We start from the raw sequence: 27,574 nt of genomic DNA on the forward strand, positions 1-27,574 counted from the left end.
AAACGCTTATGCACCATACATTAACATCACACTGCAAACAATTACACAGATTAGCCAGGGCTTTCTAGAAAGAAACCTGGACCTCAAAGTAACTTGCTTACAAGGCAGGTACTGATAACACAAATATACAGCATTGCACTGCTCCAGGCTTATCACATTCGTAAAACAGTTGGTGAGAAAAATTAGAAGCTAGTTGAAAAGGCTTTAGCTTAGTAGTTTTAACCATTCTAAGACTAATTTCATGAGTTACTGGGCAACATTCATTTTGCTGAATCTTTTCATTATGGATTAATTAACTGTTTTTGGAGAATATTTAACTTTAAAATATCCTTTTTCCTCTGATGATTCTGAAATTTCTCAGAGAAACCCACAAAATGAGACACACTATCATATTAAATACATTACACAAACATATGATATGTATATTCATGTTTTATAAAAATATACCCTTTGGTCATCTATTTTAAAATATACTGCAACATTTTATTAATTCAATATTTGCTGTATGGAGCAGTTAATTATTAAACAACATAGCTATAGGATCCTAACCTCTGTTATATTTTTTCTGACCCTCAATTTTTTTGTGGTTAAGTAAGCTGCTATCAAAAGATATTTATATACTGTCTGTTTATTAAATTGAAACTGGGGGGGGGGCTGGTTATTGATACCAATATAAGTTAGAAATCTACTTCTTTGAGAACTGTTTCAACTTATAAATTAGATGAAAAGTTTGAGCCAAAAAAAGTATAAGAAAAATATCTAAATACCTATCGCAAATTGCTTCGAGACTAAATTATGAAGCATTTAAAAATGTTTTGTCTAAACACTGTCTATAATAAAAAAGGAATCATTAATAAAAATGTTTCAAAAAAAATTTAGTTACAAATAACACTGAATTATTATTTTTTTAAAGGTCTTGAAAAATATTCGAAGAATAAATCCCCTAATTTGAAATCTTACAAGATAAATATTGACACTGGTATTGATAAAAGTTTCAGACAAATTCCTCGAGAAATCCAGTATAAAACAAATCTATTGACACGTTTTCTCAAAATACAGTATTCCATAAAATATTTCAAAATTTAAAATTACGGGAGAATAGGTATCCAGATTAATGAGGAAAGGCAGAAAAAATAGAAAAAATGGTTATTTTGATAATTTAAAATAATTACTTTCAAGTATTTTGGAAAAGGTATAATTTCTTCATTAAAAAAATTCATTCTGAAAATGAATGAAATTACTCTTATAATGAGAATATAAGCTTTTTTCTTCAAGCAAGGACAAAGTCAACAAATAAGGCATTGAAATTAAAATAGACACGGATAATTGTGCATTTTTCCCCAATGAGATTTCTTTATCACATAGCATGACATTTTTTAATGGGGGAAATGGAGAAATCATGCAGTTTAATAAAAGGAGCATTTTCTCCGCCTAAGTTGTGGCCACCCGCATGTACGATTTTTGGGTTATCTCAAGGCCAGTAAGTATACACCTAATACATGAAACACAACTGGGAGCTGCACTCATAACGTAGTTTTTGATTTTTCTTTCTTGGAGGACTGTTTCCTAAAATCATTCTCAGGCGAAGCAAAAGAAATGCTTATTCTATTACATAAAAAATAAAGTTTATTTGGTATTCAACTGACTTTCTAACTTAGCAGACAGGACTTTACATCTTCAAATACTGAAAATAAATTGCATTCTTGGCCCTTGCTTTAAAAGGTTATAGAGAATAAACGCACACCCTGGTAGTATTCTAGCGATCTCCCTAATCTCAGCTGCACTTTGTTAGAACGAGGTAACTGGTAGTTAAGTGAAAAACCCTAGATCAAAGGGGGATTAATCACCAACTGAATCCTTGCTGAATAAAACTGTCATTCAAGGAAAATTATTTCCACTGAACTTAGCAGAGGATTGAAGGTATTTGCATAACAGGGACCAACGTACTTCAGCCAGGTTAAAAAGGTTCAGAATTCATCCCATGTTTAGCTTTTTGCCTCCTTTTCCTTTCAGCAGCCTGGTACAATGGTTTCTAATCTGATAATACAGCTAACTATCTAAATGATGTCAGAACAGGAAAGTATTGCAAAGTTTGGATGAGGGATGGATCAATTTCACTTTCACTAACTCCTAAATCTGATTTGTTGGAATTTAAGATGTAATCCTAAAAAAGTCCCTTAAACCTGAGGGATGTTTATTAACATCCCTTTTTTGACCTTTGTCTTAGAAACAACTTTTCTTCTGTGGCAGCAGTCTCTACAGAGGCTCTTCTGGATGATAATTCTACCTACCCAGGGATATTGTAGGAGCCTATGAATGTCTATAAAATATTCTGAAATATTATAACAAAAACCAGAAAAGTATTAGCAGTTGTTATTTTATATAAAATGTCTGCTTCGAAAGAGATTAAGTCATACGTTGTATAAAACAACAGCTATTCTAACTCATTAGAGATACTGAGTGGGTGTGATATCAAGCTTAATTGAAAAGATTAAATTATTTTATGGGACAAATGTTTAATAAAAAAACTCTTAAAAACAAATAATCCTCTTAAGAATTTCTGACAAGGCTAACTGTTCAAACTCGACATTTAAATCACTTAATTAAAAGGTAAAAACGCCACCATTGTAAGGGCATTAGTCTACTAATATATTGCTAGTTTTAAAAATATTATTTAGTAAAAAATGAAGAGAAATATTTTAAGGGATTTATTATAATCATGGACCTTCTTGAGTTCATTTTCAGAAATTTGACACTTTAACTTTTGGGCTTCCTGAAAAATAATTACCAATATGGTAGACATAAAATTTCATAATCATATATTGTTACTAAAAAGGAAATTTAGCAATTTTGCATCTAGAGTAGGTCTGACACCATCCAAATCTTTCACCAGAAGTGGTTGTTCATATTCACTGCAAATGCAAACCATTTTTCAAGTTAAAAAATGCAAAGAATAGTTATCAAAGAAAATGAATAAAATCCATAGTGAGATAATTTTTTAGAAAATGATTGAAGTTTTAACCCAAGAAAGGACTCTCTTAGAGTGTCTTATAGCTTAGAATAAGAACATGCCAATCACGATTAAGCTTCTGGAATCGGAATCCCTTTGAAATGCAGCTGTTTCTTCTTTAATTGTGGCAGCGGACTCTAAAGAAAAGAAAGGTCCAGCCTTAAAGATGAGTAAGGAATACAAAATAGCTCAGGATTAGTTGTGGAGTTCAAAGGTCGCTAATTACACTAAGGAGTTCCCAGACACAGGGAAAACATTAAACAGGTCACCTACCAAACGGGAAACAGACTTTGTCTTCAGAAATTATCCTGAAGTGACAGGTTTCTAGACAAAATCAAAAGCATCGCTGCGTGCTCAGCTGATTTCAATGGGACGAAAACATGAGTTGGTTTTAGTTGTGTAGCGTTATGCTTAGAATGGAATGGCAACAGATGGCATCAGGTTCCTTATAGTCCTATACTTTTCCAGTACTCCCTAGATTTTCTTCAGCTTCTAGAAACATCAAACCAAAGATCTACTAGGTTTTCCAATTGTTAATAAAGTAAGTTTTGCCTAGAGGGTTATTATATTGAATTTCTGCCTACTCAGTAGATAAATGCCTTTTCCTATCTTTGTATACGTAAACATTTATATAATCAAGATTTCCAAATGGCTCTATTAATGCTAACAAAAGTGAAACTTTAAGATTTTTTCAAGTTTAAGAGGACTGAAATAATTTATGGGGAATGTTTTTTTCTTCTTTCAAAATGAAAGTTGTTATTACTAATTATCTATGATTACATTAGAACAAGTTGAAGTTCTAATTAGGAAATTCTTCTATTTTCTTTGTTACTTGGGATAATTTTGAACATGGAACATTATGCCATGAAAATGCTTGGCAGAAAGTAAGAATTTTTAACGACTAGGATTGACCTTCATTTAAAAAATCATTATCTGGGCAGCACGGTGGCTCAGCGGCAAGAATGCTTGCCTGCCATGCCAGAGGACCCGGGTTCGATTCCCGGTGCCTGCCCATGTTAAAAAAAAAAAAAAAAAAAAATCATTATCTAAAATTTCAAATTTATACGTAATATCCCTCAAACCATCATAGCTCTCCTCCCAGATTTTTCTAAAGTCTTCCTTAGAAGACTCATTAAATAACAGAAACCAAGATATTACTGTATTGAATAATAATTTGTAATGCATATTTTTTATAACACTCTTACTTTAGGTCGTATAAAAAGAACCTTCATGTGAAGTAAGTTTTGAGGCTCTTGAGATTTCATTTTTTTGAATAGTCACTTAAAAGTCCAACTTGACAATGAACTACTGTAAAAAAAAATGTGACGTGTAATTGCAACGATATTTAGAGAACAGAGTATGACCAGATAGTTTCTGAAGAAGCCAACAGAATGTTAATGAGAAAACGTGCTGCATGAGACTGAAATGAGAGCATATGCTACACTTTACCTACAGAATGCCTTTTGAATTTTTACATGAATTCATTCACAAATGAATTTTAATATAATAGAACATGGAAAAATCAATATGCGATAATCAGCTTTTTAAAATTTGGCTGCAGACATTAAGTGATCTCAAAACACTATACTCCTCTCCCCACCCTTCTTAATATGCTTGCTAACATCCTAAGCAAAATGTTACTGTGGCATATTACCTGTACCCTCACTCCCCACCCCAGCTAGATAAGCAGCCTGCAGTACATTAGTTGGGCCCTCAGGGGTTGCCAGTAACAGAAAATCCACAGGACTGCTCAAGTGAAAGGGGGAGAGTGGAGTTAACTGTAAGAACATAAAACACTGGCCCATGGCGAGTGCCACTCAGCGGGAGTCCTTTAGAGGGGAGCAGAGGCTTCTTGTCCACGCTGCTCAGCAAGGACTGGGAGATGTGGATTTCCTCGGAAGTAGCCTGGAGTGGCTACACGAGATGCAGCAGAGAACCAGGCACACAGTTACTACTTGCTATGCACGCTGAACCCACTTAGGAAAGTGGCCCAGAATGTGAGCGCTGCAGACCATCAAACAACTCCAGATGGAAAGCCCGTCAGGTTTCAGATGCTGGGGAGGACCCGAGCTCTATGAGCTGACCCAAGAGTGGAAATAAGAGAAGAAATCCCAGGGGGTGTGGGTGCGAGTTCCATTATGGGTACTGAGGCTGTTCAAGGAGCTCCTGGGTGCAGAGACCCAACAAATACTGAAAGTTTAGGACTCTGGGTCCGGTGGGTCCCTTAAGTGGTCCTCCCTCGGGGACAACGCTGGGCTGGAGTATGCGATTAGGTTGGAGAACTCCAAGGAGGCCTGCTGTAGGAGGCTGGGCCTCGGCACTCCTGACCCAGGCAGGCCCTGCAGTGGCTCACTGAACATCCTGTGCTTTGGAGGGGAGCCTGCCTCTACCTCCATCCCCACCACACTGAAGGAGTAACTCTTTCACCCCGAGGGGCAGAGCATGTAGTAGAGAGCACTGTCCCATCCCTCCAAGGAGAAAGCTGCCTCGGTGCTGGAGGAGTTGAGTTGGTTGACTCACCAAATGACTCTTTCTGCAAGTGCCATCGCACCTGACCTTGTCTCTTACCATAGTATCTCTGAGGCTCTTAGGAACATCAAATAAATTCCTCGCTGAGGAGCAAGGAACTGACACCCCCCAAAAAAGTGTTATTGTGACATATTAATAAGCGCTTAAAAAATTACTCTAGAACAGAGATAAACACCTCAACCAAACAATGTAGATTCTTTATTAGTCAATAGGATAGATCAGATTAGGAGAAGGTTAATAGTTAAACAATTTTCCTTTTTCTCCACTGGCTGCTTTTTCAAGAGATTTATAATTGTTTCTAGTGTGGTCTTTGCTATTCTATGACAATGCATTGCCCTAGGAGTTTAGTAACTTAGGTTTGAAAGAGAAAATAGGTTTGTTTTTTTTTAAATCTTGCATGCCAGCTACAATCTATTGGTAGTGGTTGCTTGGAGCTCTGCACTAAAAAAGAACCTGAGCCCTTTTCCAAGAAGGCTCAGAGGAGAAAGAAGGCTGAGATTGATTAGCAATGTCTGCTACAGGGGTAGAAAGCACATGGGTGACAGAATGACTAGTGGCCAGGACTAGTAATAGCACAAACCCAAGGAGAGTCATTATTTTGTGCTCAGAATCATATCCAAGTAAAATCAAAAGGTAACAAAACTGAGACATTCTATTTAAAATGCTCTTTCCAACTATACCAGACTAAGAACATTAAATAAGAGAATTCTAAATATTTAAATTGATGCTTTTTCACTCAGGCTGGTTATAACCATACACATTAAAAATAAACGATGATTACATTTAAGCTATGCTACAATTATATAAATGTTTCTCATTTAAACATGAGAAAATTACAGTAATAATGATCCATATGCCACTGGAGCAGGGGCTTTAGAATTCCAGATGTAATAATCAGAAGAAATTAGTTTCCGATCTAAAAAAAACAAAATTTCAAAAGATTATTAAGTTAATAAAAATTTGGTGAGATCAAACCCATGTTTTTTTTAAATTGTGCAAACTCCATCATTCCAAGGCAATACCTCAAAGTATTCATTTTAGTTCTACTGTATCACGGATTATTATACATTTTTTACTATTTAAAAAATATGGGTTCATTACATATTCAACTAATACATCTCTGAGATTGTACGAAATAGTGAAATGCAAATACGTTTCATTTATGCTAAAGAACTTTTTTTCTCACATTTTTCCTATATTCTGTTTCTTGTGGACCATTACCCTGATTGCAAATCCATTTAAAATGTTTTATTGGTTTCCTTCTGTAACCTTTTCACCAGGGTTCTGGTTCTGGTCGTGCAATTCGTTATCCATTCAAAGTGCCACAGACATATAAGTAAACACCCAACTGTTCCCAGCAACATTCTAATAGGTTGCTTTACTGATTTCTTATAGTTCTGATCAAATTTAGGCTCTTTGTTTTAACAGCTTTTAGACAAAAGACAATCTCTGTGAACTTCAGTTTTCTGATACGTAAAATGGAATGTTAATGCTCATTTGGAGTTAGACACACGTATATACTTATTTTTCTACACTATAACTAACAAATTCAGCCTTTTCTACCTTTCTTCTTCATAACAAAAAGACTACAGAATATATTACCTATTTTTTTTTTTAAAGTTTTGAAAACCTAGAAACATTGAGAAGCAATAGAGCACATTGGTTAGGGGCAGGCTCCAGAGCTGTTTGTTTGGGTTTGATTCCCAGTTCCCCCATTTATTAGTTGTGTGAACCTAACCAAGTTCTTTAATCTGTTTCTTCAGTTTGCTCATCTGTTAATAGAGGTGATAACAACATGTACATAGGGTGCTGTGAGGATAAATGAGTTAATACATATAAAACACTTAGAACTGTGTCTGGCACATAGGAAGCAATAAATGTTAGCTTTTTTATTAAAATCAGCATCACTATTACTATTACTAAACAATTTTGAGAACTAAGTTGTATATTGTAAATAAAGAGTTAATTGTCACGATAATGGCAAAAAAAAAGATTTCACATAGTTGTACACACTGGCAGTTACATTCTGAAACTAACAGGGGAAAGAAATAAAAAACAGGTCATAATGATCCATTTAAAATAACCTCTTTCATTCAATATATTTTGTATTAAGAAACAGGTATATTACTGAAATCCCCCATCCTATATTATGCTTTCTGAAATTTGCTTCAATACGTTTAGTTAACATTAATTAAATACTTAAAGTATTTCAGGTATGATCTAAAGAGGCAACATATTTCCCATAGATACAATCTAAATTATTGGTCTATTTGTATTCAGTGACTCTTGTCACTGGTTTGTCTAAACTGACATACTATATTATGCCTTCACAAAAATACAAATGCATTACAAATACTTTTTCATACAAATGCATTTGTTAAAAAAATGATGTAAAACAAAAAAAGTCTAGGGAGATAATGAATATCAGTGTACTCTGATTGTATTACATAGAATTCATTATTGCCATTCTCAAGTAACTGTTTAGAGTTCTTGGTTTTGAACTCTGTAATTCTCATGAAGCTTTCCAGAAGAGTACTGTCTTATTCCTCCTGTTTAAAGGACCCTAATCTTTAATTTAAGAAATACTTATGTAAATATAATAGGGAATACCTCTTATCATAGGAGGCAAAATTTCTGCTTAAGTTTAACTAACTCTAAACTGACTCTAGCTACTCTTCTAATGCCACTTTAGCAATGACTTGAACTGAATTAAACAATTTTGAATTCATTTATAAATTTTTTTCTATGCTTTTATATACAGTATATGCCTTTGCTTTACAGCCAATAAATTAATTGAAGGCATAAGACGTATCTATGGCCCTAATTCTAAGTAGAAAGGAAAAAGTGCTCATTAAATGCTTGATGACTATATTTGCTAAAAGTATTTAAAATTTTAATAACAATCATTTCTAACTTTTTTGAATCCTTAATATATGCCAACTGTCATGCTAAGTGCTTGGTTAATACTATCTTATTTACAACCTCATAACAATTCTGAGGTAAATGGTACTTATTTATTTAATATTTATTTCCATTTTACAGATTTGGAAAGTAAAACTTTGAAAAGTTTACTAATTTACCCAAAGATAAACTGTCTGAGCTACACTCAAGCCCTTGTCTGTCTGACACCAAAGCCCCTGTGAATCACATCTAAAGAGTATATTTATTATAACTAAGAGCAAAACAAATCCAACCTTATACTAAGTCAGGATACCACCTATATCCTGATTTTTACTCATCAGGAGAAGGGAGAAGGCAATGTAAACTACCTAAACTGTTACGTAGGGTGAGATGAGGCCAGAATTTTTGTATATTTGGATTATTCTCTGATCTCTTAAGTTTTGTTACATTTTAATTTTTACCTTAAGTAATAATTGTATAATAACAGTTTAATTCTGTCAAGTTAGCTTGAATCTGTTCAACTTACGTGTACTTATTTTTGGTTTTCCTGATGCAAAAACTTGAACTGAATGCTGATCCGCATAACACCCTGTGAGTGTGTAATCTGAGATCCTAAAATGAAGCTGGAAAAATAAGAGAAATGTACTAAATTAAGGTGACTACGTTGTAAAAACGATAGTCACTTTTTTTTTTTTAGGGTATTTATCTTACATAGATCGTAAAATAAAAATCACAAATATTAAACTTGAGTGTTTATACACACACACATACAGACACACAAACACACACTTTTCCCCTTTGCATTAGGGCCACTTCTTTGAAGGCTGCCATTATGAAGTGCTTAACACATGGCAAGGCACTTCACAATATGAACTCTAATCCACAATGCAAGGTAGGGTAATACACCTTCGAGGAAAACACAAGACTGCAGTTATTAAAATATTAATACCAGCTTATCTGGTGTTTGGGGGAACGAGCTGCTCTACTTAACTTAATTTTTAAAAAAACTGAAGTTTAACTTTATAAACTAAGCTTAGAAATGACCTCTCTCTTCACTTATAAAACCTTCCTACAGTTTAAACCAAAGTTCTTGGATTTAACTGATCATGTAGAGTCCTCACTATCAACACCAATTACTACACTGTGCTCTAATAGAGCGGGCCACCAGCTCCTTCTCTGAAGGCACAGCACTGGTGCCCCTCTGAATCACAGTGATATTCAGGGGACAGGCTATGAAAAGTCTTTTGTGTTATAGAACTTCAGTTTCCTTTTGTGTGGCTCTTCTCATCTCTGTTCTCTATTGTCTGCTGCTGAAGACTCCTGACTTTACAGTATCCCAATATCTTTTCTGCACTTTTTTCCTTTTATCTCCCGTCCCTGAAAATTTTCCCATCCCGTAACTTTCTCCTTTTGACTGCCAAACTTACTAATTGTATGCATAGGATGAAATTTTTGGATGTTCTCAGCAATTTTCTTTTGTTGCAACTCAATTTATCTCTGATAGTATAGAGCTCTTTTGCTTGCTTTTTTGGTATAATTCTGGATGTTAGAAGTTATGCCAGGTTTTGATTTTCACATAACAAATAAAATCATTTAGTTCATTCATTTATATATTAAATGCTTCCAATGAGATTCTAACTGGTTAGATGCTGAAAATGAACAGAAAAGTCATAATACCTACCTTTGAAGGACACATAAAGTGATAACATCTTACATTTTTTTCTGAAAATTATCTAGAAGTAGGATTTTATTCATGAATATCCTTGAAAGACAGCATGTGGACATAGTTTAGTCCAAGATAGAAGAAATGAGTATCACTAGAATATTTCTGATTTTACTACCACCTCTTCTAATTGCTTTTAAGTATAGATTTCACCCATCTCTCTTCTTTGATTTCTATATCATACTATTTAGATTTTTCTGCTATCTTTCCGAGCATCCCTTCAATTTACCTAACTGGTTTTCTGAATCTGCCTATTTTCTCTTATCTTTTTCTGATTTTATTCATTTCCACTGACTCAACTGTTTCTTCTCTATGAATAACTCCTAAATCCTTATACCCAGCTCAGCTCTCACAAGAATTAAGCTTTAGTATTTTTAGCTACCTACTGGAAACTGGGATATGTTACCATCACAAGCAACCTATATAATATTCAGCTCACTCCTTCTGACCTTTCTCTATATCAGAACTTTCTTATAAGTATATTCATCCCGTCAACAAACACTTATATACTAGGCACTACACTAGGTATTGGGGATAAAACGAAGGATTAGACTCACATGGTCCTTGCCCTCTCAAAGCTTCAAATCTGATGTAAGTTACATATTTCTTTAACTAACATCATCTTTGATTTATAGCTATTTTTTATCTCTCTAATTAATCAGTGACCAAGACTTTACCTTTATCATGGCTCTTATAGCAGTCCCTTCTTCTTCCCCTCCCTTTTTTTCCCTGTTGACACTATACTTGCTCAGCAAAACAACTTACTACCTTTCCCCTGGAATACTGAACAGCTATAAAGTGGTTGCTTTGTCTCTAGTTTTTTCACTCATCTTTCCTACATCAATTCTAGATTGAACTTTATAAGGTACATTTTGTGAAAGACCACTTTCCTGTTCCTCCAGATATAATATTTCCTGCCAAAGGAATAAAAGTCAGACTCAAACCTATACAATCCAGATAAAAATTACTTATCCAGCCCCTCGAGGTGCAACTGTTTCCAGCACTGGTTCTTAAGCATTTCTTATTTATCCTTCTCTTTGCTCCTTCAATTCACTCATTTCTTTGCTACATAAATGTTATTCAATTTTCAAAGCTTCATATTCATTCTAATCTAGGCTTCAAAATTTGTTTTAAATTTTTTTTAAAAAAATAACAACATACAAACATGAACATTCTTACCATATGATCATTCCTTCTTGGTATATAATCAATAACTCACATAGCTGTATATTCATTACCACAATCCCCTCTCAGAACATTTGCACCAATCCAGAAAAACAAATAAAAAGAAAAAAGAGAAAATTCGTACATAAAATACCCCCTGTTCTTCCCCCTCACCAATCACCAGCATTTCAATCTACTAAATCTACCCTAACATTTGTTTCCCCCTATTATTTATTTTTAATCCATATGTTTTATTCATCTGTTGATAAGGTAGATAAAAGGAGCATCAGACACAAGGTTTTCAAAATCACACAGTCACACTGCGACAGCTATATCATTATACAATCATCTTCAAGAAACATGGCTACTGGAACACAGCTCTACATTATCAGGCGCTTCCTCCAGCCTCTCCGTTACACCTTAACTACAAAGGTGGTATCTATATAACGCATAAGAACAACCTCCAGTTTAACTTCTCGATTCTGTTTGAAATCTCTCAGTCACTGACACTTTATTTTGTCTCATTCCTCTCTTCCTCCTTTTGGTTGAGACGTTTTTCTCAATCCCTTGATTCTGAGTCTCAGCTCATTCTAGGATTTCTGTCCCATCTTGCCAGGAAGGTCCACACCCCTGGGAGTCATGTCCCACGTAGAGTTTGCTTGGCATTTTGGTTGAGAGAAAGAGAGTAGGCCTCAGAGTTTTGCTTAAACTCCACCTTCACGGCAAAGCTTCCCTTAACTACTTTAGCTGGAAGTGCTTACTCCTTTCTTGAAACCAAAACCAGTTAGCACTGATCACTTATTGGCATACACAACTGATAAACCTCTAAGAGCAAGAACTACAGCTTCTATTTTTTGTATATAAATCTCGAATGTGATAACCAATAGCTGGGTAGAATTAGGTTAAGTTGGGTTGTTTAGGTTACACTTCAGTGTTTTACTTTGAAATTTTCTAAGTTTTAAGCAAAATAGAAAGTAGTTAAAATCAAACAAAAAAAATCTCACAGGGTGGGCCACGGTGGATTGGCAGCAGAGTTCTCACCTGCCATGCCTGAGACCCAGGTTCAATTCCCAGTGCCTGCCCATGCAAATAAAATTAAAAATCTTCACAGAAATCCCTCTCCTCTGCCTCTCCAAAATCTTAGCCCAGACAAGGACAGAATTCCAAGAATCATTGAAAGTAAACGAGACATATATAATTTAAAAGGGAAAGGTTTCTAATATAGTGAGCCATATAAACATATGTACCTTCACATATGCCGTACCTCCGATGCAAATCTGGTCAAATGGCTGCTTTTCATAGCCCTTAGATCCAAAAGTTACAGTTCCAGAAAGAGTAATTTCCATTGATTTTGGGAATTTTTGGCCTAAAAATACAAATACATCAATTAACTACTCTAGATTAAATAAATTCTAGAGCATATGCAATAAAAAAAATCCAAATAAACAACACTTAGCTCACCAATAATCCAAATCAGTAAGCTTTTCTCTCGAAATACTTCAAGTTGGCCAAAACTAACTTTGTATTCCAAATGCGTGATTGGACCTCTTTAAAAACACATAACAGAAAGAAAACATGATCACAAATGTCTCATTTTTAAGAGCTGCACAGCAAATATTGCTGCTGTCACTAATATAAGGATAGCACAAATGTAGATCTGATTCAAGCTTGCAGAATGAAGTAGAGCAAGTAATAAATATTATACACAAAAGCACCAGAAACCACTCTAACATTTCTGGTGATGATATACATTCCATTAATTCTAAAGACAACTAGAAAATGATACAGAATGTATTAATGCAATTATATGGGTTGACATGTAAAAATAAAAAATTTACTTTATATTTTGAAAAAAAAACTATGCTGTAGAACATATTTAAAAGAACTGATGATTTATACAATAAAAAATTGAAAAAAAAGTAGAACTGATGAGCAAGTAATTTATAACTGGCTTACTTTACCAACTGACAGTTGGCCTTGATCTGTATGTAGAGTACAAAGTAATTACTAAAAATAAAGCTAGTAGTGAAATACTCTCTGAAGAAGCGACACTGGTTTATTTACTAGCATGTTTAACTAAAAAAATGAAGAAACCCTCAAAGTTAAGGAGAGTATTTCTATGGCCATGTTTTGGTTCAGAACCGCCATTCATTTGAATGAAGTAAAATTATTTAAATCTTAAAACAAAGGTGAATCATTTATTATAGGGTGGGAAAGCAGTACTAAGCTAGGTAGAAATTATGGTATCATGTTATTCCTACCTATTGTAAAAAGGTATATGAGCTTCACAGAATTCAAAACCATTTTTCACACTTTCATGAAGTTTTAAATTAACAGTTATTTTTAGTTGAACTTCCTCCTCTTTCATCTGATAAAACCCCAAAATTGGTGGGACAGGGACCTGCAAACAAACATAAATAAAATTTTACATAGTTCTCAATTAACGGATCTAAAATAGTGATTGAGAAAAAAAGCCTTGCAGTAATAACCATGATTATGCACAGACGTCTTTAAAGACCAGGGGTTACTCCAAGTTGTTTTGGGAATAGCAATGGTGGAGCTATATTTGTTCTAAAAGCAAGGATTCTTATCTCCTTCTGCTCTCAGGGATGAGAAAGGTACCTTACAAAGGAATCCAATACGTTATTGTTTCTACTCTTGCTCGTCCATGTTTCGCCCCCTGCAGGTTCTCTAAGACCTACAGCATAGAATATGTAGCAGACAAAGTGATCACTGCCACCCTGCCCATAGTTCCTGCTGCCACATTTGAGTCCTGTGATCCTCAACCCTTAGATGAGAAGTACTTTACTCTATTAGTCATCAATACCTGATTGAATGGGAAACAATCCATAGGCTTGGGAAGCCAATCGTTCTGGAACACAGAGAGACTTGACTTATAAGGGGTAGGTCCTAGAGCCACATGCAAGGAGAGAAGGCTAACTGAAAGGAGACTGAGAAACAGAGATGAGGCAGACAATGTACAATGCGGACCTTGGGTAAAGAGTGCTTTTCTGAATAGAACCAGAAAAGCACTCTTTTCAGTACGGCCCGGCCCTACTTTTTTCGTTACCCTTGCATGACAATGAGATTGCCTGTTGCATTCTGAAAATAAAGTCCCTTTACTTAAGCAAGCATAAAGGATTTCCATCCTATTGATTAACAACTAGGACAAGAGACAAATGGCATAGCAGAAAGGAGGCAGGGATTTGGAATATGGAATATGTGAGTTCAAATCAAGGCTCTGCTTCGTATCAGCTATCTGACCTTGTGCAAATCATTTAACTCTCTATGATTCCACTAATTGATAAAATGGGAATAATAAAGTTTAACAACGTAAGAATTGTTAAAAAGGATTTGAGAGAAAACATGTAAAGTGCTAGGACAACAACAGCTGACAGAAAGCAGTTATTCAATAAGTAATAAACAGCTATTAAAAACATCATGTATTTGAAACTACACCCTCCTGGGATTAGAGGCATTTTAAGTTCATGGTTAAAACCATGACTAAATCATACCAGGATCTATCCTATGACCATGGACTTATCAGAGAATATTAAAAAGACGAATTCGTTAACCTTGAAAATCACCCTTTTTTTTTTATTCTCCAACTCACTTTATTTTGCAAGCATAACCTTAATACCGAACCTATCAAAAACATTACAAGAAAGGAAAATTAAACCCAGAGTCACAGATGCAAAAGGCATAAGCCAGATAAAAGCAGATAATATCTAGACATATATAAAAAAGATAATATACCATGACTATGCTTATCTTATTCAAAAAAGAAACGATATTTTAATATTTGAAAATCAGTCAATGTAATTCACTATATTAACCAAACATATAAGTGAGAGCAAATAATTTTTCCACATATATGGACATTGATTTACGACAAAGGAACCAGTGTAGAACAATAGACGTAGAAAGTATTTGGTAGAATTCAACATCCATTAATGATTTAAAACAATCAAATCTCCTAATTAAGGAATAGAAGAAATTTTTCTTTATTTGTTAAAAAGGGACTTCAAAATACCCATAAGCAAACATTACACTCAATGGTAAGATGTTGAAAGCTTTCCCTTTGAAATCAGAAAACCACTTATTTGTTACAATGATTTGCTGGGTAAATGTTGACAGCTTGCAGGGTTTTATTTAATGGTGTATTAAGCTAAGAAATAAAATTATAATGAAATAATTAGAAAATGACTTCTTTTTAAAAGAATACTGACAATCCCTCTACAAATCACATTAACTTCTTTCTAAGGAGATATGGTAAGAAGTCAGGCATCAAGTATGTAGGGTGTAGGGAAGAAAAATCTAAATTTCTGGACCCTCAATTTCTTTTTCTTGCTCTTACAACCTTCCCAGATCTTTATTCACTCCAGGGTAAGATAATAAACTACATTTGGAATTCAAAGAAAAAACAAAACAAAAACAAAAAAAGAAAGCCATTTAATACTGTTAACAGTTAACAGAGGTCAGTGGCAACCTATTCTAAGAATTGGATCTTCATTTATCAATTATTGTCTGGTAAATAACTCATTTACTTGTCTGGATCAGAAGTATAAGTGACTTGCTTATCCACAGTATTCAAAAGTATAAAGAAAGCAAAATCTCAACTTCTCCAAAGTAGCTTACCTGGGAAGTATAGTAGCATAAGTTGAATGACTCTAAAGGTGGAGTGAATGGAAATTTATAAGGTCCACTAAATGCAGAATCATCCACTGTATCAATACTACTAGAAGTCAGAATGGCAGAGTCAAGAGAAGTCACACAAGGATGAACAAGAATATCCTGAAGTGGAGATCCATTGGTGGGGAGACTCAAGCTGATGGTAACATTTGGCATGATTCCTTCCAAGTCACACTGCAACACAAACAGAAGGTTATTGCTCAGTTCTTAGATGCACACATCTTCTGTATGAGGCTTTTCTAAATCTGTCAAAGGGTCATTTCCCCCAACTTAACATTTCCTGCAAGCTATTTTTCTCCTTGCTTTCGGTGTTCTGATTAGCAAGTTCTATCACTCTCTCAGATACTCAAGCCAGAGAGAAGAGCCCTCCTACACCCTTGACTCATCACTAAAACCCTTCAAAGTAGTATTTTAAATCCACTGATCTCTCTCCATTCCTGTTGCAACCATTTTGGTGCAGGACCTTACAATTTCTGTCATAGCCCTCAAAATGTGTCTAGTTTCATTTTCCTCTAATGAATCCATCTTCCATTGATGCTAGAGCTATCTTAATGAAACATAATTCTAATTACATTGTATACATGCTCAAAATCTTTCAATGGTTTCCTTCCAGTTTACACTACTTTTAAAGTCCTTTGTTGTTTGTCTCCTGTCTTCCTCTTCAATCATTTTCTATCTCACAATTTATGGTGCGGACAAATTTGATTCTTACATTTCCTTTAATAAATCATAATATCTTATACCTTCATGTCTTTGCATGTGCTATTACCAGCTAAGCTGTCTTTTCTCCCTTGTAAACTCTTTCATTCTTCGAGTTTTAGTTCAACTGATGTTTTCTTGTGAAGCCTTATGTGCTCTATTATCACTTCTACAGCCTACCTCTGCCATGCAGAGAAGTCCAGAATCATCTGCCCAATGTGGTTTGGGTTACTTGTATAAGATTTGGAAGACAGAAGGGAAAGGAAAGTCATTTTTTTGGGAGGTCATGGAAGCCAGATGTGCCAGCTTCACATACTTCTCCATGAGCTCCTGCTTCAAGTTGTGTTGGTCAGATTCAAGACCTATGCAGACCTTTCCTTGAATTCCGTTGTAAAAGATAAGACATAGCAGCTTTTTAGACTTTTCCATGAACTCCAGCTTCTCTACTGACTGTAGTCTCCAGACTAAAACCATTAGTGATTATTCCTGGAAGGCTGAAGCCAGAGGATCAGAAAGTTTTATTCCACCAGCTCCTCCCACGCTTGAGTTGGCTCTAATTTCTATATAAACACTTTTGCTCCCATAAATCTTGAAGTGGCTTTTATTCTGACCCAACCAGACGGATACACCTTAGTTGAGTGTATGTGTGTGTTTATGTGTGTGTGTGCGCACAGCCAGGTTGAGATCAACAGTTCCTCCTGTGTACCTCAACTCTAACTTGACATTCATCTATTAAAGGATCTACTTAAATTGGCTGATTGAGCCATATAAAGCTCATCCATATGATTTGTTTGGCTAGAACTTCACAAAATTTTAAGATTTAGTGGAATTCAGCAAGTGTAATACTTAATGCAAATACATGCAGCTTAGTTCTACTATCATATACACAGAATGCATTGTGCATTAACTGCCCACTGTCTATAAGTATTAGTCTGCGCCACTGTTTGTTTTCTTCTTGAAGCTGTAAGTTCTCTGAAAGCAAGAGTTGGCATCCTCCTCCTCATATTTTTTATTCACCTACTACATGGCTAGGCATAGGAGATACTTAAAAAATAATTTCTTGCATGGTATGTTTTTCTAATTATGGACCTCACCGTTTTTACTCTAATATGAAATGCTTCATTAAAAAAAATGTTTTATCTACTGTTGAATATATGTGTGAATTCATTAATGTATCTGTAATACAATGTAAGCATAGAGGGCAGGCATTATAAACAGTACCATGTACAAATAGTGGCTTATAAAAAAGTCTTTCACCAAAGGGAGAGATGTTTATTTGGTGCAAAATTTATATTGTGGATAGCCCATTACCTAATTTAACTTGTATGGTCAGTTTAGTTGAACACCATAAGTACCCACAATCTTGAATAGGGTGTGAGATCTTGTTGGTTTGGCCAGGTTAGTGTGATGCCCCAGAGTAACTTGGGCAGTGAAAAAAGAAGTATTTGCAAAGTCCTTTTCGGAGACCGGGGAGAAAGGAGGAAATATTCAATTTCCCCATTTGGAGAGCTCCTGATATTATTTGCAAGCAGTGGGGACAATCAAATCAATAGGCTGAGCCCTCAATCTTGCGGTCTGCCCCTCTAAAGTTTATTCCTGCAAAAGATAAGCAGAGCCTACTTATAATTATGGCTAACAGTCACCCCCAGAGAACCTCTCTAAGTTCTCTTAGATGTGGCCTCTCTAAGCTAACTTGGCAGGTGAACTCACCACCCTCCCCACCTACATGGGACATGACTCCTAGGGGTGTAATCTTCCTGGCAATGTGGGACAGAAAACTCCAGGGATGAGCAGGGACCCAGCATCATGGGATGAGAAAGGCTTCTTGACCAAAAGGGGTGTGATGGTTTGAAAGGATTACATGCTCTAGAAAGTCATGTATTAATCCTAATAGATTTTGTGGGAGCAACCGTTTCTCTTAATCCCTATTCAATAACGCAGGTTGGAAACCTGATAAAGTTCTCTCTACAGAGATGTGACTCAATTGTGGGTATGAACTTTTGAACAGAGGGAGATGTGACTCCACCCATCCCATATGAGTCTTGATTACTTTACTACAATCCTTTAAAAGAGGAAGCATTTTGAAGAAAGCTTTAGAACGAGGGGAGAGCAGCAGAGACAAGAGAACTACAGAGTCCACCAGGCAGCAACCTTTGGAGATGAAGAACACCCCTGGGGGAGCTTCATGAAGCTAGAGGCCTGGAGAGGAAGCTAGAAGATGTTGCCATGTTTGTCATGTACCTTTCCAGTTGAGAAAGAAACTCTGAATTTCACTGGTCTTTCCTGAGTGAAGGTAACCTTTTGTTGGTGCCTTAATTTGGACACTTTTATAGACTTGCTTTAATTGGGACATTTTCTCGGCCTTAGAACTGTAAACTAGCAACTTATTAAATTCCCCCTTTTAAAAGCCATTCTTGTTCTGGTATATTGTATCCTGGCAGCTAGCAAACTAGAACAAGGGGGAAGAGAGAAATAAGACAAAATAAAGTTTCAGTGACTCAGAGATTTCAAACAGAGTCGAGAGGTTATTCTGGAGGTTATTTTTATGCATTACATTGAGATCCCTTTTTAGTTTATGGTATATTGGAGTAGCTGGAGGGAAGTACCTGAACTGTTGAGCTGTGTTTCAGTAGCCTTGATTCTTGAAGACGACTGTCCAACTATATAGTTTTTACAATGTGACTGTGTGATTGTGAAAACCTTATGTCACTGTGAAAACCTTGTGTCTCATGCTCCTTTTAGTCAAGGTATGCACAGATGAGTAAAAAATTATGGATAAAAATAAATATATAACAGAGAGGATAAGGGGGAAAATAAATTGGGTAGATTGAAATACTAGTGGTCAATAAGAGGGATGGGTAAGAGGAATGGGGTGTATGAGTTTTTTATTTCTTTTGTGATGGAAATTTTCTAAAAATGATTATGGTGATGAATACACAGCTATGTGATGATATTGTGAGACACTGACTGCACACTATATATGGACTGTATATATGTGAAGATTTGTCAATTAAAAAAAGAAAAGGTGACAGGATCTCAATTACGTTGCTTAAGCAGGAAGGCAGGCGCAAGAAACACCAGTCTAAAATAAAGCAATGCCTCAGAATCTGAGATGGTTTAGGAAGTGCATATAAAGTCCAAAAAAGCGGGAGAGATTATTGCCTTCAGTATATCTATATATAGTCTTGTGGAAAAAGCATTGGATACAGTATCAACAGATATGAATTCTGGTTTTAGATGTCTTATGTATAAGCCAACCTGCCTCAATTTTTCTTTCTGTAAAGGAGAATAATGTTTACACCTTAATCTGCCTCTCAAGGATACCATGTTAATAAAGATATGTCTATAAAGTAAAACAAAACAAAACAAAACAACAATTACAATGCCAATCGCATTTGAAAATATAATTGCCAAATAACCTCAGTACCAAATTTAAAAATATTTTAGTGTTTTGACCTTTACTACTGCTACTTCTGCTCTCTATATATGAAATAGCAAGAAAACAAAAACTTGTTTTGTTTTGTGAAACTTCTGAAAATAAAATAAGCAAATATTAATAGCAAATACTATTACAATTAAAAAACATTCTGTTTATGCTCATCAAATTATCCTTTAAAAGTTTAACATTCTTAAAGGGACCAGAGGAACAGCAGCCACTGTAGAAACTGCCAATGAAATAACCACTATTTATTCACTTAAAATACCAGATTATCAATCATTTATTATAGAATGAGGACATCCATTCTAGTAGGAACCTGTGTGCTTCCCTTTAAATCAATCTGATGTATGTAAATCTGACTTTTAGAACTAGGAATTATAAAACGAAAAGGGACCTAGGAGCTAATCTCATTCTAAAGATGGGAAAATATTTGTAAAATTTCATTAGTTGTCCAAGGATATAGAGAATCAGCAGTAAAGCAAGGACTAGAACTTCAGTTCACTGCCTTTCAGTTCACCAGGTTTTCTACAAGGACTAAGATAAACAAAAATAATTATTTCCCTTTATAATAGGCTTCACATGAAAACTGCTCTAAATATTTAAGCTCCTGAGTACTTAAAATATGTCTAGCAACAGTTACACCATTTACATACAAACTTTAAAAAACACTTAGTGTATGGATAGAGGTACACCCATCCTATTTTTTTTAAAAAGAGAGTTTTTTAAAGAAGAAAGTTCTCTATTATGATGATCAGAACTAAGACTAGAAGCCATTCTAAAATTTCCATAAGGAGTAAAATTGGGTCGACATATCAGTGAGCTGAGACATTTAAACACCATGATATTAACTAGTATTACATTATATATATATAACATATTCTCGGTTTATTGCAACAGAAAGAAAAACAGAAAAGTTGAATTCTCTTATTTCACTGAAATTATGAGAAAAAAAGATTCAATTTTTGAATACTTTAATTTCAGGGCCACTTAAAATAGTTTTTCCCAATTAAATTAGTAACTGGAATGTGCTTTTGATCATGATAGAAACGAGTTTAAAACAGATACATGAGTTTTTTCTTTTTATTTCATTTTTCTGAATTGATGCAAATGTTCTAAGAAATGATCATGGTGATGAATATACAACTATGTGGTGATATTATGAGTTATTGATTATATACCAAGAATGGAATGATCATATGGTAAGAATGTTCGTGTTTGTATGCTGTCATGTTTAAAAAAAAATTAAAAAATTAAAAACAAAAAACAGATACATAAACTTTTAGATCACTTTAAAAACAAAAAACAGATACATAAACTTTTAGATCACTTTAAAGTTAAGAATAAAAAAGAAAGACCCAATTTGCTTAATAGGACTATTCTAGTTCTCTGTCTTTGAAGTTCACTTTTATACACAGGATTTATACATGGCTACTCACCCTTATGTCTGATATTTTCCAATATTAAACCAGAGAACCCTAGGTTAATCTATCAACTTGTTTAAATAAAACAGGAACCCACTAAAATGATATCAAGTCAGAGATTTATCAATTCATCCCTAGAGATAATGGAAAATTGGTGTGGTGGTTTTGCAGTATGTCCATAAATTCGTAGCACTCTTCAAAAGGTGGAGTCTAATTCCACTTCTACTGAATGTGATCTAGACCTATGACTTGCTTCTTTCTAATCAACAGAAAGGAGGGAAGGGATGCTATGTGACCTCCAAGTCCAGGTAATAAAAAGGAGAGCTTCTGCCTGTTTCCCCCTTTCTCGCACCCTCTGTCTCTTTCTCTCTCTTGGATCACTCAACCTGAAGGAAGCCAGTCATTTCTTGCGAGGACACTAAAGCAGCCCGTGGAGAAACCCAAAGGAAAGCAACAGAGGCCTCCTGCCAATAAGCATCACTAACTTGCCAGACATGGGAAAGAGTCATCTTTCAAGTGGATCCTTCAGCCCCAGTAAAGCCTTTAAGTGACTGTACCTCCAGTTGACATTTTTACTGTGACTTCATGAGACACTCTGCTAGAACCACTCAGCTAAGTGGGTCCTGAACTTTGGACCCACAGAAACTAAGAGGATAATAATTGCTTACAGTTGTATTAAGCCTCTAAATCACTGGGGCTAACTCATAACACAGCAATAGTTAACCAGTGATAACAACTGGTAAGGAATGCAAAAAAGTAACATTATCAAATTTCACATGAATCTAGCATCTAATGACTGCTGCTTAAAATAAAAATCAAAAATGTTATCTGACAATGTAAAATACAGTTAGTAAATATTGCTTTGCTCAATATATGCTAAATGGTATGTTAAAGCAAGTATAAGAGAAAATCTCACCTTGCAAGTTACAGTTCCAACGACCTGCCACATGTCTGCTATATCCCGCTTATCATATTGCATGGATTTTATCTTTTCAGTGATAGAAATAGAAATTTGTGGTTTTCCTTTGTATGCTCCAGCTTTCCAAGCTGGCTGTTTTTGTGGCTGAGACACAGATGCAAAATTAATACTATCCAATGTATTCTGTAAGTTGGCATCTAACAAAGTACCAAATGGACAAGCCTGTAGAAGCAAGTCAGGCAACTGGTTCAATTTTGCATTTAGCTCAGCTTCATTTTTTTGACCTGAGTAAAGAAAATCCTGCAACCCAAAGAGAAGTTCAAAGCCTTGTGAGATTCCACTAATGCTAATTAATGGCGGACTAGGAGACAAAGGTTGCTCAACTAGTGGAACACAAGCATATATTATGCCATTCTTCAGAAAAGCCACAACTGGCCAGAGTTCTTCACCTTCTACTGAGAGTCCATAGACAGATGTTTTATTGATACGTGAACAGCTATCACGGCTCTCCACAAAGTCCGTATCATCATCCAATAATCTAAGTTCGAAGAGCAGTGCTTTAAGAAAGGGTCCATCTTCAGGAATAGGCACATAACTTGCTCCATTGAAGACTTTGGCTCGTTTTTCAACAGTTGGATATCGTCTGCATTACAGTAACAGAAACATTACAGTAACAACAACAAATACATATACACTTACAAAATCCAACAACCAAAAAATACCACATGTTAAGTTCCTACTATAGTATCTGTTTCATACTGGGTATGGTTTGTCAAATAATAAAGTATTACTATCTATCATTGAAAATGCTTAATTCAATTTATTTATTTAACATTAAAAACATATAATACATGGTTTTAATTCAAAATATTGTCTCTTGGCAGCTCACATTCTGTCTTGGTAGGCAAGGAATGTATACCTGTACACGTCTTAGGCATTTACGAGGATTTCATTTTTTTTCCCTGATACCATCTTAGTATAGTATTATTCTTATTTTTTAAGGACTCAAATAAATGTTTTTTGGATTCACTAACTGAGATGCTACAATTTTTAAAAGGATTGTTCTATTATACTCAACCTACAGTAAATAACGGATACCCTGAGTCTTCTTGTTAAGCCCTACAAGAACATGTAAGAGCATTTTAGCAATAATGGAAACTACTAATAGGTAACAAAAATAATACAATTTGAATAATCCTTTATGGTTTGCATGTCCTGGGCTGAATAAGTCACTGATTCATCCTTTTCTTGGGGGTTGGGGGAGGAGGAGTGGGTGCTGCAGAACAGAAGATGTTTTTAGTCATTACATAAATCTGAAAGATTACATTTTCTTGGTTCAAAAATACCCTTTTCCCTCCACTCCAAAGTCCAGGGGAAAGCCATTTATTAGCTATTAACCTTTGGGTAAATCATTTACCTTCCTTGAGCCTATTCTCTTATCTGTAAAAGGAAGGGGTGGCAATAAATTAGCAGCTCGTTATCAAGGGTTACTACCACACCTGGCCAAGACAATTATTTTCACTAACACTACTAATAAAATATTGAGGTTTGTTAATAATTTCAAAATACATAAATAAGAATGTAATAAAAAGTTATCCATAATTATCGAACTTCACCGATTTACATACTAATGCATTTTCTGGATTGAGAAGTTGGAAGAATTAGCTAGTACTACAGCAATGACCTAGCAGGTGAATGTCATTCTTCCTATGAGTGTCTGAATAAGATAGTTAAGGACTTGGAACTAATCTCTAGTTAGTTTTTCCTAAATATCTAAAGGATAATGAAAATTTTTCTTAAGCATAAAAATCTCATGATTGAATGTAAAGATGAAGCTGGGATTTAATACAATGCCTCAATATGTACTCAATAAATATTCTGTTATATGACTCACCCTGTCATTTAACACTCACCCGTATTTATGCTAGGCCTTTTCTAAAACAGGACTCAAACCTGGCTCTACAACTAGAGGGTACAATGCTAACGCAGGCCAGACTTAAGCTGATGCTATTACTATCTGGACAGCAAGCTATAAATCATAATCTAAACCAAGTTTCGTTGTGGGAAAAGACAGTTAGATAAAGGAAAGATCACTTGCCTTCTTAAATCTTAATCGATGGGCATTATCCTTTGGCATGGGTGGATAATATGACAAGGCAGTACCCGTTTGCCCTAAAACCAGCCCAGAGAGGTTAGTAAACGAGAATTATAAAAGTTAAGTAATGTGTTCAATTATACAAAATTTCAATCTCTTTTGTGCCTCCATAAAGATATTGAAAAGCCACCCAAACATATATAAATTTTTTTTCTGAAATATTATTCAGAACACTGTGGGAAGAATTTTCTGTAAACAAGCATGACTTCAAAGAATTTATCTTTTAAAGCTGTAAAAATCTCACCCCTTTGAGATCTTAAGATAAGCTATAAAGACATAGTAATAAAAACTGTATGGTATTGGTACAAGAGCAGACAAAGTAATAGAACGGAGACAAAACAATGCTTATATGGGGGAAATAATAAACATTATTGATGGCCTCACAAATCATTGAGGAAAAGATATGCTGTTCGAAAATATCAGTAATATCTAAATATGACATGGGACAAATAGCTAGAATACACAAGGAACTCCTGCAAACTAACAGGAAAAACCAGCAACTCCCACAAAGAAACAGACAAAGGATATGAACAGGCAATTCACAGAAGAGGAAAGGTTTAATAACCATGGCTATGCAGAGATGCAAATGAAAATAAGATATCCTTCGCACCCAGTACCCGGACAAAAACTAGAAATGTTAAGTACCAGGAAAAGAACCGAGATATGGGAACCCTCGTTCACTGGTGAGAGTGTAGACTAAAAGCAATCTAAACAACTTGTGATCTGTTTCGCAGTTTTTACTTAAAATCAGGATTGGTATGTTTGGATGCCTAGCAACATATATCAAATTTTCACACAGGTCATAAGAGGATCTGCTGGAGGATGTCCACTGCAGTACTGTTCTAATGACTGAGAGTTGGAGGTAACCTGGGAGATTATCACTAGGAGAGGGGGGTGTATACATACATAGCAGGTAAAAGCAACGATCTAGATCTGAATTGTCCAAATACGGTAGCCACTAGCAACATGCTAGCTTATTTAAATTAAATTAAATTTATTTAAACCTAAATTAAAATTGAATCCCTCAGTTACACTAGCCACATTTCAAGCACTCAATAGCTACATGGGGCTAGTCACTACAAAACTAGACAGCACAGATTTCGAATATTTCCCATTTTCACCACTGCAGAAAATTCTATTGGACAGCACTGGTCTCTCTGAACACCAAGTAATATGGATGTTTCTTAAAAACAGAGCTGAGTCAAAAATGTCATTGTTGTAAAGAAGGGGAAATTTGAAACATGGTTGGTTAGCGCCCCGTAAGTTTTCTTCCCTATGCTCTCATCACTTTCACATCAATTCTAAGCAGGATAAACTAATTATAAGACATTAGTGATAATAATAGGAAAACACATATATTACTTAAAATGTGCCAAGGGTCAACTCATCTAATTCTCGTAACACCGTAACGTAGTATTATTACAAACCTTCACTTAATAGATGAAATAAAGGAAGGTTAAATGACATGCCCTAGGTCATGGAACTAGTTGTGGCCGAGCTGGGATATAGATACGCTGCGTCACAAAACAATGTTACATATTATTATACCGATATTTTATTTCTGATCCATCATTCCAGAGGGTTCAGGCTCGCATTTACCTGGAGAATTTCACGATGCCACAAAGTGGAGTTCCGGGTTCGTGGCTTATGAGCCACACTGCTCGCTGGGCCATGACGGGCCACTAAAAGATCAGTCCATTTCTAATCACGGTCGCCACACAGGAAGAGCGCAGACCGGCTTTTTCCGCATGGACTCTTGCCAACAGCCCTGAAGCTCATCCCAGCTATCGGTCGGGCTCAGCAGAAAAGCTAGCTCCTTCAGATGACGTGAGTAAAATCTCTGAGCCCCTCCTGGACGACCCATGCCATAAAAAAGTTCTGTGAATCCGCACGCAGACTCCTGAGAAACTTACTTAGCCAGCCACCCTACTAATTCCTTTTTCTAAAGTCTACTTCCGGGACGGTGGCCCACAAGGATCATGATTCCTCACTTGCCCAGGCGACGAGCCTCTTCTCCGCTTCGCCCACTATTCGCTTCTCTGGTCGGCCCCTCCCGACAGCCTCTCGGGCGCGCGCAGCTCCACTTCCGGCGTACGCGGCGTTGACAATGGGAGCGGCGCGGGCGGCGCCGGGAGGCAGCTGACAAGGCGTCTGCGACTTCGCTTCATGGCCGCTCTCCCGCCCCGCCTGGGCTGTGTAGGGAGTGGGGGAGCCAAGGGCGACCCGGAGCCGGAGCTGGCGAGCCAAGCGGTACCTTGTGCACGGCGCCGCTGAGGCGCAGCATGTGAACAGGGGACGGCATCCAGTGCAGGGGCGAGTCTCTCAGCCGGCCGGTATGGCTACGACGGCCGAGCTCTTCGAGGTGGGTCCCGGTGGCTCCTCAGGGAGTGGCAGGCCCGGGGGTGCAGACACCGAGGCGGGCGGGGCAGGCAGGCAGAGGAGCGGGCGTTCGCGGGCTTCCCGGGCTTCCCGGGAGAAACACTGGGAAGAAAGGTGCGAAAGCGTAGGGGTGGGGTGGCGGCTCCGGTGTCGGTGCGGGCGCAGCGTGAGGTGGGGGAGGGGTGCTTTCGGGAAGGCGGTGGGCACGTGGGCACGTGGGCGCGGAGGGGACGCCCCGAAGGAAGAGGGTTGGTGTTCTTCGCTGTAGCAAGAGGAGACCCTCCGAGGTGAGGGCGTTGGGAGCTTTCTGCTCGGGAGTAGTAGTGGGAAGGGCTGACTCAGAACAGAAAAAGAGAATCCAGGAGCTCCAGCTTGGAGAATCATGTTTTCTGGAGGCCACCTGAGATGGGAGACTGTTCGGGGGTTCTTTTTGAGTGGTTATTCCGTTAGTAAATGTGGAAAGTGACACTCGTATGCCCGCTAGTTTACCCTTAACGTTTGAAAAGGCTGGAAGTTTTTTTTTTTTTTAGTACTGTAAAGGCC

General features: G+C 36.3%; 2 protein-coding genes across 3 annotated transcripts in view; one reads left to right on the plus strand and one right to left on the minus strand.

Annotated features, from left to right (window-relative positions):
* Nucleotides 1-669: 669 nt before the first annotated feature.
* AP5M1 (adaptor related protein complex 5 subunit mu 1) lies at nucleotides 670-26,766 on the minus strand. 2 transcript variants are annotated; one of them, XM_077122545.1, is made up of 9 exons: nucleotides 26,252-26,766; nucleotides 22,495-23,140; nucleotides 15,966-16,193; nucleotides 13,589-13,728; nucleotides 12,789-12,874; nucleotides 12,575-12,693; nucleotides 8,967-9,063; nucleotides 6,377-6,455; nucleotides 670-3,147 (listed from the first exon to the last, which is right to left on the minus strand). In XM_077122545.1, the coding sequence occupies exons 1-9, from the start codon at nucleotides 26,323-26,325 to the stop codon at nucleotides 3,129-3,131; spliced, it is 1,488 nt and encodes a 495-aa protein (XP_076978660.1). In that variant the 5' UTR covers nucleotides 26,326-26,766; the 3' UTR covers nucleotides 670-3,128. The 2 variants fall into 2 exon arrangements, with proteins under 2 accessions (XP_076978660.1, XP_076978661.1); XM_077122546.1 differs by lacking the exon at nucleotides 670-3,147 and having other exon boundaries at nucleotides 5,098-6,455; nucleotides 26,252-26,763.
* Nucleotides 26,729-27,574, plus strand: part of EXOC5 (exocyst complex component 5) — a 76,655-nt gene continuing 75,809 nt past the window's right edge. The window contains exon 1 of the mRNA XM_077122544.1: nucleotides 26,729-27,014. Coding sequence (XP_076978659.1) covers nucleotides 26,988-27,014 — 27 coding nt within the window. The 5' untranslated portion in view covers nucleotides 26,729-26,987. The remainder of the gene's footprint in view (nucleotides 27,015-27,574) is intronic.

The sequence above is a fragment of the Tamandua tetradactyla genome, chromosome 12 (assembly GCF_023851605.1).
Source record: "Tamandua tetradactyla isolate mTamTet1 chromosome 12, mTamTet1.pri, whole genome shotgun sequence".
Lineage (NCBI taxonomy): Eukaryota > Metazoa > Chordata > Mammalia > Pilosa > Myrmecophagidae > Tamandua > Tamandua tetradactyla.

What these genes read in the sequence shown, in the direction of transcription:
- AP5M1 (XM_077122545.1), bottom strand. Translation starts at nt 26,325, where the DNA reads ATGGCCCAGCGAGCAGTGTGGCTCATAAGCCACGAACCCGGAACTCCA. An exon ending in TATGCTACTATACTTCCCAG is followed by an intron (nt 13,729 to 15,965) that starts GTAAGCTACTTT and finishes GTTTGTTTGCAG; the next exon opens with GTCCCTGTCCCACCAATTTT. An exon ending in GAGGTACGGCATATGTGAAG is followed by an intron (nt 9,064 to 12,574) that starts GTACATATGTTT and finishes TTATTTTTCCAG; the next exon opens with CTTCATTTTAGGATCTCAGA.